This window comes from Penicillium macrosclerotiorum (genome assembly GCF_028827735.1).
Source record: "Penicillium macrosclerotiorum strain IBT 26536 chromosome Unknown utg000006l_segment0_segment0, whole genome shotgun sequence".
Classification (NCBI taxonomy): domain Eukaryota; kingdom Fungi; phylum Ascomycota; class Eurotiomycetes; order Eurotiales; family Aspergillaceae; genus Penicillium; species Penicillium macrosclerotiorum.
Window position 1 is genome coordinate 3,410,175 of NW_026643085.1, and position 13,507 is coordinate 3,423,681.

Consider the following 13,507-nt stretch of genomic DNA (forward strand, 5'->3'; position numbering starts at 1 on the left):
ACATAGACACCTGTATAGTGCCTACATGGTTGAAGGTGGACAGGCTATTGAGTAGTTAGCGAAAGAAATCTATCCTTGCAAGCCAGAGCTTACTAAAAAGCTATTAAAGATGTTCACTGTTATATAAATAGGTTACAACTGAAAGTATTCCCTATTCCTAGCATCTAGATTATTAGCTCACACTATATTCAGCATGGCATCAACCAAGTACATTCTACCAGGTTTGTGGCAGAAAGCGCCAGCACCGCCTTTCCTTTCCACTAATTGAAAACTAGAAAACAGTGAGGAGATGGCGGCCAGTCATGACAAACATCAGGCTTCAGTGAGGGGCATCAGCATACTACACACTGCGAATCTACAGTAGCAGCACAGATCTGCCCACATACTCAAAACTTTCACCTCTTAAGAGGCAAGGGGAAGCGCCGACTGGCCATCGGTAGGGACATTGTGAAAACTGCGACAGTGAATGCGCTTCCACGGAATGTTTTGGGATTCAAAGCCAGCTGTCAACCTCTGCCATCGGGGGAAAATCAACCTTTTAAAGTCAAATATCTTGTTAGAAAACTGTGAAACAAACTGCTTCTAACAGTAAGAAGTGCTCACAAACCAATCTACAAAGTGAGATTGTTGTATACACATCTTATCACGTTCAAGCTGACCAGCGAGACTTCAGCAGGCGCATCTAGCTTTGATGCAATGCCTGAATCTGGTAAACCAGCATTGGGAGAACTGGCTGCTCCAGCCGCAAGTGGCTTTTTTGGAACAAATTTCCAAAAGCCTGCTTTTAAGCCCTTGTTGTTCGTACCAGCAGGTCAACAGAACGAAATTATGGCCAAAGTCATCTGGTGGGTCGATGCTGCTTGCCACGAGAGACTCCCTAAAGGAGGCAATCACTGGTGCCTTTATCTTCGTGTTGGAGAGAATCTTTCAGTATGCATCGACATCACGCCGTCCTACACCGTACCCAGTACCTTAATTCCCGGCGGCTCAAAGGCCAACATGATTGTTAGTCTTCTGGATTATGCCATCTCCCCTTCGGCTCAGAAGATTGTGAAGTTTGATGTTATGCACGGCACGAAAGTAGGCGAATTTATTGACCTCTTTATCCAACACGGCCGCCACAAATATGAGTTCAACTCCGAGGGCCAAGGGTGCAGGTATTGGACTGATGACCAAATAAATCTTCTCCATCAATATGGACTCTTGGTGAACCAAACTCAAATCCAAGCGGCCAAAGCAGCTATTCTCACCCAGTGGCCTGATGAAAAGTACTACCCTCTTGTGCAAGGAGGCTACCAGTGATTGTCTATTGACCTGGAACTGCTTGGGTCGATTTTCCTCTGAAAGCTGTATGTGCTATAATGCACCCTAATCTAACTCGTATCGAAGTTGTCCGACGGTGTTCTCTGAGTTGGTGGACTGTGTGCCGATTTCATATTAAAGAGCTTAAGATGCTATCAATTCGAAATATGACTATCCTATCTGTAGAAAAATATTGATCTGTGATATTAGGATCTGGAATATAAGGTATCGTCTCGGGGTGGGCGCACTTTTTAGTGCAAGGGATAATAGCACTGAAAGCTGGATAGTCTTCTGGTCTTGGGAGGATCTTTTAGATCTGTAGTTCACTTAAAAACTGCTATTAGTGGACGATGTGCTCTTAATAGGATAATTATTACGATATGTTGTCTTTAGTAAGAGGAGTAATGTAAATCAAAAGATGCTCCCTATAGCCTGTTAACAACTATAAGTGGGACAATTCCTACTGTTCAGTTTCTATTCGCCCTAGGGTTTATGGGGCTTTATCGATAATTCCTCGGTGCATATATAGCAAGATCAATATACTAGTCAAGTCTGAATTTGTTCAATGCCTTGAAGAGGTGCAGAATCATGAGCATGTATCTTGCCGTAAGATACACGGGTCCTAAGCATGCTGCTCCCTCAATCTATTTCTATATACCATATAAGCAAGGGATACTGATAAACTCATAGTCCAAGTATGTTCAGATGAGCGGGGATGAAGTGGATCTACTTGCATGTGGTGATTGTCGACGAAATGTGATCTACAAGCATTGTAGCTTTTGACGAGCTGAACAAGATGAATTCACTTTGGCTAATCTCAACAATAGCCATCGGCGTGCCTCTATCAGCGAGAATATGGCCAATGTGACCTTCGATGCATTGACCAGCTTCACAGTACCCTGCATGGCATTGCTGACTGGATGGAATGAGAAGCCCAGCGCCCGTAGCAAGGGTAAATTGAAAGCCAGGTGGCAAGATTGACAACTCCAGCATTCTCCACTAGACTGGTCACAGATAAATTATGTGATGCCTAGACACTCGTTATGTGTATTTATTTATGCATCTACGCGACGGATCAACTACTTCAACATGACCGAGGCTGTTTACATAGCGAATCTTTAGCTTGTTGCTCTTTTTCCAGTTACTTAAATCCACCTCATTCTAGCGGGAAACTTGTCGAAGACCCTGGCTATTCTAGAGCACAAGAAATAACATGCGCTATTCACAAGACCATTTACTATCCAATTTTGATACCACCTCCACTGGCACTCACTACAGAACCAGTAATCCATCTTGCATCCTCGCCACAAAGGAGTCCCACCACATCCGCTACATCATTAGATTGTCCGAATCGTGGTATGCTCTGCAAGGGAAAGAACTCGTCCTGAAATTCTTTGACTGCTTCTGGACCGCAGTTGACCACAGCTTCTGTCTCGGTCAAGCCGACCGTAACTGCGTTGGCCGTGGTACCCGTCATGAAATAATACCTCTCTTCTTTGCCACCGAAAGCATGAGCCCAGGTTCGACAGAGCGACTCGCCGGCCGATTTACCGGCGGCATACATGAGTTGCATATGCCATGGCTGACGTGAGCGAATAGAGGAAATGTAAATAATGCGACTGTTTGGCTGGAAGAAGCGCCGGCGAACCAACTCCTCGACAATAAGGACTGGAGTCTGCACATTGCCCAATAGGCTACGTTGGATTTCTTCGGTCCCCATCTCGCCGATGACGCCTGGCATAGGATCGCTTGCACTATTGACAAAAATATCGATGCGACCATTGAAAGTGTCGCCTATCTCCTCAGCAATAATACCAGCGCAGTCATGGGAAAAAATATCGGCGACTAGCCCCTTGATCGTCTGCTTCTTCGGCCTTGTTCGCGAGGTGGCTTCAAAGACGCTTCTGGTAACTTCGTCGTTGAGAGTTGACGAAATGGCTGCCACACCTGCATTAGAAGTGCATGTCCCGAGAATGGAACATCCACGAGATGCAAGGTTGAAGGCTATTGCGCGCCCGATTCCACGGGATGCACCGGTGATCACAGCCACCTTGTCGATAAGATCCAGTTCTCGCCCACGAGGGGCCTTTTCTGACGGGGGAGCAACAGAAGACATAGTGCTCGTTATTAGTTTTCGAGAACATTAAAGAGAAAGAAATTTGCTCTTTTCCTTATTGTTTGGCTCCGAAGGCGCGCATTTATGCATTACGGCTAGACCTAGCGTACACTTGGGCCTCTCCGGCCGCCGGGTTCTTGAACCTGTCCAACGAAATCTTGCATAGCCTTCTGACTCACACTCATATCTCCACATCCTTTCATACGCCACTTTGTGAAAGTTACCTGTCGGCAACTAGTCTGTAGCCAGGAAGGGTTCTGGGCGAGTCACATATCAAGATGTCCTTCAAGTACCTCGTGCTCACTAGTGGTGTACTTCACGTCTCATTTGAGTATGAAAGAAAAACAGCAAGAAGGTAGCCTTTATACGAACTACCTTCGCGGCTTGCTTTTACTAGTTCCGTTCTCTTTTACTTGGTTCTATATAGTACGAGTAGCGTTAGGGAAAACATGCATCCTATCTTTTTAAATAATAAATTCTCCAGGTTCCACATGTTTTGCGTGCTATAAGCAGACCACCAGTATAGATGATTGAGGTTGGGGTATATACGAAAGAAGTTTTTATCGACAGGAAGAAGCTATTGAAAACCGCGAGGACCCACATATTCCTCTATGGGTAAGATCGATCTGAAGTCGCGAGAGTGCACTTAGGCTATTGTAACTCATTGAAGACCCGATGATGAGTTTGGGCTAAAAGTAATGTCAGAATAATTTGTAATAAATGCGGAAATTTTCTGGCTCGAAATACGGTTCGACCACGTATAGGCCTTCTTCTTGGTGCCAACATATATAGGATGACAAAAGTCTTTTTACACTCCTTCCCGCCCCACCCCACCTAAACAACTACCTATCTTCTACCACTTCCTATATTATCATTATGCGCTCTATAAACCTCGGACTCGATGTAAATAGAAGAACAAGAGGCGAATTAAATGAGGCAACACGCGCTGCTATTATTTACGCGAGCGAAAATAGTGTTCCGAAGGCTAAAATAGCGCATGATTTCAATATCAGTAGGCCTACTGTTTACAATATATCAAAGCGCTTTCAAAACACAAAAAGCCTTGCTTCACTTCCTCGAAAAGGGCGTCTAAAGAAGCTCTCGAATCCTACTATTCGTTATATCCTTCGTTTAACTCGGAGGTTCCTAACGATAACGTGGAAAGATCTTATTAAAGAGATCCCTTCCGATATCCGACAAGATGTTTCTCTTCGTACGATTCAATGTGCTTTATACGAGCAAGGGATTCGAAAATAGGCCTCGAAGAAACGTTGTTAGTTAAAGAATAAGGATACAAAACGTCGACGATCCTAGACTCGAGACTAGGAAAATTTTAATACTTAGGAAACAGTTATCTTTTCCGATAAATACTCTATCTAACGGAAGTCGAATTCGTAAATTCAATTTATATTCCGATTAAAATCTGAGCAGTATAAACCTCAGTTTGTTAATTTATTAAGCTAAGGAAAGCAAATTTCTTAAATAATCTAGGGTGCAATATAGATCGGTAGCCGCTCGGATATTATTATTATAGAAAAGGAGCCTAGTAAAGGATTCGACGCTAAATCCTATATTTAAACACTTAAAAAGGGTCTCCTTCTAATCTATAAATACGATTAAATCTTCTAGCAGGATAACGTACTAATTTATTCAGCGAATATTACAAAATTATAGTTTAAAGATCGAAGGATTAGAAGGATAGAATAGCCTCCGTATTCGCCTGATCTAAATCCAATTAAGGTTGTATAGTTTATGCTAAAACGAAAACTATTTGAACTCTATCCAAATCTCGCTAAGATAGGAAGATCTAAGCTTGACTGGAATTTATTTAGGCAAGCAATTCGTGAAGCTTAGTGGGCTCTCGATCAAGAGAAGATTGATAGCTTAATCCGCTTATTATTAAAGCGAATTAAAGCGGTTAAGAAGGCAAAAGGGTGGTATACTAAATATTAATATTAAAGAAGATTATATCTTATTATGGAAGCAATTGAATTTGATTTGGGTGAGAAATCGTTGCTAGAAAGTGGTAGGATTAGTGGTAAAAATGTGGGGTGTAAAAAGACTTTTGTCACCCTATGTATTCTCGCATTTGGCATTCGCTCTGCCATCGAGACTGTTCAAGAGCTGGGAGATAAGAAGTGTAGGAGATCTTACCAAGGAGATCCCCTCTTCCGACTGGAGCGTATTTACATGCAATGCCGCAGCGCAAGTGGGAGCTGGGACAGTGCTCGAGAGATTTTCAAGGCCTTTGTCCCTCGCAGTGAAAACAGTCACGAGTTCTGGCTTACTATAGATGGGAGAAGATTTAACTGAGCGGTACCTGTCATCAGTCTACTTGGCTCTGCTCCTAAATTTTCCTTGTACATACGACCACAGGGTGTGGAGAACAGGGCTTCCCGTCCGCTCAGCCGTACTTAAGCCACACGCCGGCAGGTTAGTAGTTGGGTGGGTGACCACCAGCGAATCCCTGCTGTTGTATGTTTTTCTTTTTTTTTTTTTTTTTTGGATTGGTTGTTGGGTTTAGTGTCCTTCCTTGCCTTTGGGAGCCTCGAAGAAATGACACTTCTATCAGTCCTCCCTATAGAAAAGGAAACAAGGTTCAAGTTGACACAAAAAAAATCTCTTCAGGAAGATATCTGAGCGGTAGTATGTCATCGACGACCTTGACACCAACGGCTCCATACTGTTCCTCTGGAACGGAGAAGCTTTCATCAATTAAAGCCTCCCAGAATTCTGGCTAGCCATGATCTCAGTATCGGCATCGGGATCCTACTGGCCTATCTCATAACAGCAGTCCTCGAACATGGATCACGATACGTATATTACTTTTTACCTGACCATCACGAAAGGATAAATAGAACGATACAAGCTTTTGTGAGAGGTAAAAGCATATCGAAAAGCTAAAAGGTAATCTTTATAGTTTAGAGCATCCTGGTTGCGGGGAAATTCAAATGTTTTAAATTCGGCCATGATATCAACAATTATTATTTTGATCATGCTACGATAGTGTTACGATAGTGATTAAGTCACCCCTCTGTTTCTTCCAGCCCGACTGGGTAGGCTCCTCCTATCCTCAGACGCTACGATCTCACAAACGCACCAATTTGACTTGGTGGTGAGTCCACCGACGGCGAGGACAATCTTTCTAAGAATTCCTTTTCCTGCGAGAGTCCTTCGTCGACAGTATTGCTCTTCTCTTGGTAACAGGAAGCCGGGTTTATGGGAGATGTAAAGATGATGTTTTATTCTTATGAGGGAATTAATGATAAGCTAACGGTGACGATGCCGTCACGTGGTAACATCTCTCAACCGTATCTAGTTTCGTTACACCTTACAATAATGCCTATCTATTTGTTCAGACTCAAGACCATAGAGGTTGTATTTTAGTGTAGAAACGCCTTGGTTTTGCATCCTTAACTCCATAGCATATCTTGAGAGAAGACACAACTTATCTTGACAAAGTATAAAAATAGACAAAACCACACCAAAGCGAGGGCATTAACCCGAGAAAATAATCTCCCAGATTAATTGGGCAATATCCTTGAGCTCCTGCTCATCAATAATTATATCGTGCTCTCTAGGAGGTTCGGCGGGTCTGAGGAAGAGAAGATGGAAGGGAATACGGAGCGGGCTACCGTTCACTGTGACTTCGTCACCTTCACTGCTTTCTATGATCTCGATGGTCTGAACAGTTTCGATCTCTGCGTTGGCGCCAGTATTTTGCCATCTTTCGATGGTGATTTTGGGGCGCTGTCGGTCTGCCTTTATGGCTAGTACGATCTTCGCGAGACCATCGATTGGGTCGAGCCATCGGCCAACATCACGACGCAATTTGAATTTTGTCTCAGTGATTGCTGTTTCCACTACCACAGTGGGTCTTCGCGGAGTTCCAGGTGGTGGTCGTCTCGGGCCCCATGCTGCATCTGGTTGTTTGGAGCCATTGGCCACAGGAAATGTGGTGGAACGGTAGTGGTAGATTGATCTTTTAAGCCCCATGGGACCTAACGCGTCCCCTATAGCTGTTTCGAGAGCAACAGAAAGCTCTTCGTGTTCGTGAAGGACCATTTTGACGGCTAATGAATTGATATGTTGATCGAATGTGGTGTGGATAGAAAGTTTTGGTTCGGTATTCGGATCTAGGAAGTCACGATCGTACGTAGCCGTATCAATAGCGAAAATAACATATTCAAACACATCTTCAGACTCCTCCAAGGAATCTAAATTTCCATCATGGTATATTCCATCGGATATAGTTCTAATAGGATGCAGTGAACGGTGAAGGCGCTCACGCTCGAGGTCAATGATTTGGGGAAAATCTTCTTTTCGATAGGTATACCGTCTGACAGATAAAGGTAGCCCTTCCGGGCCACAGTTACATTCGGTGAGTTCAGACATTGCGTGCGCTCTTAGTAGGATTTAGAGGGAATACGAAATCCTGTAAAGACGCCAGGACTAAATTTGCTATTATCTAACGATGGCGTATCGGGCGACCCGGAATGGCCAGGTAAAGGCGGTGAATATGTGCGAGACACGAGTCGTGCATTTATTTGGCAGAATCTTAGTGGGTTCAATATTTTGTCAATTCTACGATGCAACCAACGAGATCAAGTATGAAGTACAGTGGTTAAGTCATTCTCTCTGCTATATATGTACATATTTATAGCTAATTTAAGCTTCCGAGACCGGCCAACAACAAGCCTCAAGGAACCACAAAGAATAGTCAAAAATATCTCCGAAATGGGGGTCCTAGTAGACACTCGCCCAGTTGATAGACTATGGGTGATATTACTATCTAATAGTTACCTTAGGGACATCCCCGCATAAGCCTACGCTAGCTATTAGTACATAAGGCGCTAACACCCTGAATCCCCCTGCCCCGATTATATAATTACTTGGCTCTACCTACCGTACATCACGGAACTGGACAGTAAGATAACAATATCGCGACGAAAGGATTGTTTGTAAATTCTAAGTTCTCGACGCTATTCCTTAAAAGGGGGTGGAGGGCTATATACTATATACTAGTTACTACGCCGCGGCGGCCTAAGGCCTACTATATTGGCTAATATCATATTGAGATGATACTTCCAACTACACTAGATAGATATGCGAAGAAGAGGAGAAAACTATCATTATATCACGCTTATGCACTATAGTACTTCCTTAAATCTTTTCCTCTCAAGTTTCTCAGATTACGACTTCTGTGTCCCATTTTCAGCTCTTCAGGTGATGGACTGAACGGGCACTGAATAGGGCGGCGAGCCGCCTAAGCCAAAATCGTGGGCGCTAGGTAAGCACCGACATACAATATCTGTTGTATGATTTTAGTTTTCTTAACAAATTGACAACAAAGTCCCCTCCCCTCGGGCGGAGATCTCACTGCTCAAGCTGCTCGGGCCGAAGAAGTACGGGGCTGGCGAGCAGCCCTGGAGTGTGGGATATGAAGCAATTCGGGAAGTTGCTAAAGCAGATGGGTATATGTCCAGCGGTGCCAATTTTCCGAAAGAAAAGAAACGAAAAGGTGCTGGTCAAATGGAGCCTTGGGCTTGGGCTTCCTTTGAATTAAATCATTCTCAAACACGGATCACCCCCGAAGGAGAAGAAATACATTTCTGTTATAGCAGGGGCTAGCCTTCAGGGGACAAATTTTTTCTGTTTCTTTCTCTGGCAACTATGATGCGGCCAGATTGCATCTTTAGATGGAGATCCCCTGAGAGGTTTTGATATTCCCCGCTCTTCGACTTGGATTGATAGTTATGGCACCTGGAGCTTTTTGAAGATGGTTACGTCATCAGAAGGGCAGCGGATGAAAGATGATAAATTTGAGCTATAATGGAAGCCTTATCGTTCCTCCGGTCGGGCATTGACCACCTCCCCGGTGGTGAGATTGGCTTCCAGACTGACTAGCCGGCTACCGACTGGATGAAGGCCAACTGCACCCTGTGCGATAAGCCATTCATGGGTGACCTGTGCCGCGAGAATGCTACCGCATAGGCCTCGCTATATTCAGTCGTGTCCTCTGCGGCGATGGATATCTGGCTCGTCGACATTTTTCATACATTCCATAAGGCGCTCATCGACACCATTGAATTCTACTGTCCGGTTATCAGCTGGAAGCACGACTGCGACGCCCTCGTCCACAGATACACGACCCCCGTGGCATTCAGACAGGAGAAACCAATCTGCCGTGTTTAGGCAGGCCAATCGGCCCGAGAATGGTGATATTGCGCACAATATCCGTAGCGTCAGCAGCCTGGATCTAGGAAGACACAGCCGCGGAAGAGTAATGGCCATTTTTGCAGTTGCATAATGACAATTATGAGAGCACGACAATGGTTATAGGGTCAGAATATGTTGCAGTAGGAGGATGTTCCACGGGCAGATAATAAAACGTATGATAAATATACACGCGGACGAGTTCAGACTGAAGAATTTCGAGTTCAAGAGAGAGACATAGCCTGTCAAGAGAGCGAACAGAATTGGCCGGGATTTACAATCCAGACGTCGATTCTCCGCATATATACATTCAAGTACAACAGCTTGCTTCTAACCAATCACTGTAAAATAGACGACCAGAGGTGAGCTTTAAAGTGCCATACCATCAACAGACCACTAAAATATCATACGTATACTAGTCAAGGTGACGCGTCATCCCTTGAGTCACGAAAGAAACTTGAGCCTAATGTGTAGCCAGCTGAGTAGAGTCCACAGGGTTGTCCTTCACGCATGAATGGAATAGAGCGTACCTGCTGAAATGGAAAGATATCATGTTTGAGGATTGATATCTCGGAAGTTAGAGAGCGCAAAGGAGGACATCAACACAAACACGCGGGCGGAGCTAATCCCAACCCCAACAGACGCGGGTCTCGAACTATGGATCTATTAGCTTGGATGCACTCTAATCATACATTAGGATTGGGCCTATTATTAAAGGACCCGGCTGCGACCCACGCAGAGAGCTAGGTAAACACGACCATCTTATGCGTGGGACCGTATCGAAAGGAAGTTGCCTGTAACAAGCAAGGTAGAAGGAATTATACCCATCGGTCTTCGTGAGTAAGTTCCCAGCTTTCAATCTCTGGGTCAGCTAAATAATTCCTACTCACCGCTGCCCGTTTTTTAGAACCGTGAATCACCGGCTTTCCATTCAAACGACTGACGCCACCACGTCCGCCCAAGAGAACTTCCACCGCCCCTCCCCGAGCTCGGTCACTTCAAACAAAAATTCTCGCAGTAAGAATCTTGACCTTGTCGGCTTTTTTTTTCGTTGTGCCTTGCTGCTCATCTTCTAGCGCTGTTCAACTGAGGCCCTTTTTTTTTTTTTTTTTTTTTTTTTTTTGAAAAAAGGCTCCGAGGTACGATTACTCAATGATTCCGAGAGAGCAGAAGACTTGGAGTCCTTTGACGAAGACGGAAATGAGATGGACGAGCAAAATTTTCTCCAACAGAGGACATATAACATCCGCTCCGGTTTCACCTCCTCATCCGGGATCCTGGCAAGCCGGGCGCCGGTCATCCCAAAAAGTGGGGTCAAGAGATAGCGAAAATACTTCTCAATGGCGAGAAGACTACACCCATTCTGACCCCTGACGACCGTTTTGCCGCTGTAGGAATTGGAAATGAAATTCGGTATCTGATGTCGAAACACAAGGCCGCGTTGAGGTGTTGTACTGAAATCCCGGCGAAAGGGTGATAGCCACTGTCCTCTTCCCTCCGGGCTGGGACTATGATTCCAAGGGGGAAGAGGCCTGTGACGCATCATATTTGTTAGTCGCACAGAGCGAAGAGAAGATGGGTTGAATGGGCTCATCATGATTGTGGAATTTGGGCCACAAAGGGAAGCAAGTGCCTTCTTCAACGAGCACACTCAAGAATGTGCCTGTCGATGAGGACCGTCACTCAATTTTTGACAGCTTAAGTGGGGTTCCAGGTGAACTTGGATCTTTTGGGAGTTCAAATTTTGGTCCTGATGGTGAAACCATGGTATATATCGTCCAGAACACCATCGTACAGGACTACAGTCATGAATGTCGTTACCAACCCAGCGTGAATCTCTGGGATCTGAACACCAAATCCCTTCGACACCAGCTGCCTGGCCATACCGATGCGGTCATGTGGATCGGTATCAATCCAAATAGCTCGCTTGTGGCATCTATTGCATGAAATGACACAGTCCGAATCTGGGATGCTCGCTCCGGTGACTCTCTCCGCATCCTTGGGCCCTTGAAAGGCCAACTCTGGTGTGGCGCCTTTTCCCCAGACTCAATATATCTGGCAATTAGTCAGGGATATCCTTCCTCCATCCACATTCACGATATTTCAACCGCACAGGCAGTCTGCCAAATCAAAATTCCCACTTGGATGCGTTCTATGGCCTGGAGCCCAGATAGGGCCTCGCTCGTAGGGGGGCTTGAGAACGGCACCCTATGTGTCTTCAACACGAGCAACAGAAACAAAAACTCGAATGGTCTCTAGAATTTAAGGACGACATAATGCAAGAATTTGCCTCCATCAAAGGCGTGCGATTTATCGATGGGGGAGGGGGAAAATTGATGTTTCGAATACTAGAGGGGACCGTCGATGTGTATGACATCGGGACTAATACCAAGCAACAATCTACTCGGGGTCCGGATGATAAAATCACCGTATGCCCTCAAGGAAATATGATCTGTCACAAAGATTCCAGACTTCTTCTTATTCCCGGTACTGACTGTGCTTTGCGCTTCTGGGGGTCTGTAGGTTGCGTTCAAGCAGGCGAACGGAACGAAGATGATAGATATGACTGCCCTCAACATGTAGCCATGTATGGCTCGGTTTCTTCTTTTTTTTTTGAAAACTAAGTCTTTGTTCAGGAAAAGTCTATTATGGTGTCAGTAATATGGGACATTAGGCATATTTATAGATTAACCCAGTATGGGAGAAGACTTGAATTAGAGATTTCATTCGGCTACAAGGCAAACTTCTCTTTCTCCCTGTTCCTGACATATCACTCTCTTCCGGATAGGGAACCTCAGCAAGAAGAAGTACAGACAGGGACAACACTTCTTATGTGCATTGGGCTGAAAACCAGATGGCGCAGATCCCTACATAGCACCTTGTAAATAGAGAAAGCCCTAACAGGAATAAGAATATCGATTGATTGACAGAAACAAATGTTGCAAGGGGCGTATGTGCATACGTGGGAAATGGCCGCTCTTAATACCCTACGACGCACTGTTTAAGACGTATCATTAAATAGCCTCACTTCTTGCTCGGATCTGGTAGCAGACGTGAACTCGGACTCGCAAATGGTCGCCGACCACTCACGCCGACGTAATTGCACATGCACGTCACGTGTGGTCCGCGTCGGGTTTAGCCGCAGGACCCCCGGATTTGCGCCTCAAGAGAAGCCGATTTTCTTCAGCTTGATCCTCCACGCTTCCCATCTCTCCCACTTCGCTGTGGGATTCATGAGCTTACCTCTCTGTTATACGCAAACTAAACCACACACTTTGTTCTCTATGTACCTGTCTGCGCCATCCTCGCCCGCCTCGATCTCTCTGTCCAGCTCTCTGGTCAACCTGAACTCGACCTCAGCTCTCACTTTCGACGCTCTCCGTGCTCCTCCCGACGACTTGGACGTGAACGACTTCTTTCACTCTCCGCTGGCTTTTTCGGCCTTGATTTTTGACTCCGCAGCAGGGGAGGTGATTCGGGTAGGGGTCCCGGGTCCGTCCTGAAGAAGGGCGGACGGTAAAACTACTTTAGAGATTGCAAGCTGGTTCGAACTGAATCTGAAAGGAGACCGCCGTTCATCTTCCACGTTGAGGTATGTAACCCTGCCTCGATTCGAGATCTTCGCCGTCACTTCGATTGGTGGGGCGAAAAAGTCTCGCGCAAAGCTCCATTTACCCCTCCAAACTCGCAATTACACCCCAAAAATGAAGAAAGCTAACATGGGTGCATTCATGGGAGTAGCGGCTGTCATCTAGCCATCTCGAGTGTATCTTTGCCAACTAACACTTCTGTGTGTTTTTCATTCTCTACTGGACTTTCATCGTTGTTGGCGCCTTTGACCGGGGGACAACCTTGAGCCTTCATCTTGAGACA

General features: G+C 45.3%; 6 protein-coding genes across 6 annotated transcripts; 3 read left to right on the forward strand and 3 right to left on the reverse strand.

The window, feature by feature from the left end:
- Positions 1-696: 696 nt before the first annotated feature.
- N7462_006504 (uncharacterized protein) lies at positions 697-1,302 on the forward strand (the record flags this gene model as incomplete). The annotated part of the gene is made up of 1 exon (XM_057078222.1): positions 697-1,302. The coding sequence occupies one exon, from the start codon at positions 697-699 to the stop codon at positions 1,300-1,302; it is 606 nt and encodes a 201-aa protein (XP_056933802.1).
- Positions 1,303-2,539: 1,237 nt separating this feature from the next.
- N7462_006505 (SDR family NAD(P)-dependent oxidoreductase) lies at positions 2,540-3,418 on the reverse strand (the record flags this gene model as incomplete). The annotated part of the gene is made up of 1 exon (XM_057078223.1): positions 2,540-3,418. One exon carries the CDS (start codon positions 3,416-3,418, stop codon positions 2,540-2,542), a length of 879 nt encoding a protein of 292 aa, XP_056933803.1.
- Positions 3,419-6,916: 3,498 nt separating this feature from the next.
- Positions 6,917-7,813, reverse strand: N7462_006506 (uncharacterized protein; the record flags this gene model as incomplete). The annotated part of the gene is made up of 1 exon (XM_057078224.1): positions 6,917-7,813. One exon carries the CDS (start codon positions 7,811-7,813, stop codon positions 6,917-6,919), a length of 897 nt encoding a protein of 298 aa, XP_056933804.1.
- Positions 7,814-9,259: 1,446 nt separating this feature from the next.
- Positions 9,260-9,468, reverse strand: N7462_006507 (uncharacterized protein; the record flags this gene model as incomplete). Its single annotated transcript, XM_057078225.1, has 2 exons — positions 9,260-9,385; positions 9,406-9,468. The coding sequence occupies 2 exons, from the start codon at positions 9,466-9,468 to the stop codon at positions 9,260-9,262; spliced, it is 189 nt and encodes a 62-aa protein (XP_056933805.1).
- Positions 9,469-11,398: 1,930 nt separating this feature from the next.
- Positions 11,399-11,581, forward strand: N7462_006508 (uncharacterized protein; the record flags this gene model as incomplete). The annotated part of the gene is made up of 1 exon (XM_057078226.1): positions 11,399-11,581. One exon carries the CDS (start codon positions 11,399-11,401, stop codon positions 11,579-11,581), a length of 183 nt encoding a protein of 60 aa, XP_056933806.1.
- A 1,124-nt stretch (positions 11,582-12,705) lies between these two features.
- On the forward strand, positions 12,706-13,389 carry N7462_006509 (uncharacterized protein; the record flags this gene model as incomplete). The annotated part of the gene is made up of 2 exons (XM_057078227.1): positions 12,706-13,126; positions 13,166-13,389. The coding sequence occupies 2 exons, from the start codon at positions 12,706-12,708 to the stop codon at positions 13,387-13,389; spliced, it is 645 nt and encodes a 214-aa protein (XP_056933807.1).
- Between the last annotated feature and the right edge of the window lie 118 nt (positions 13,390-13,507).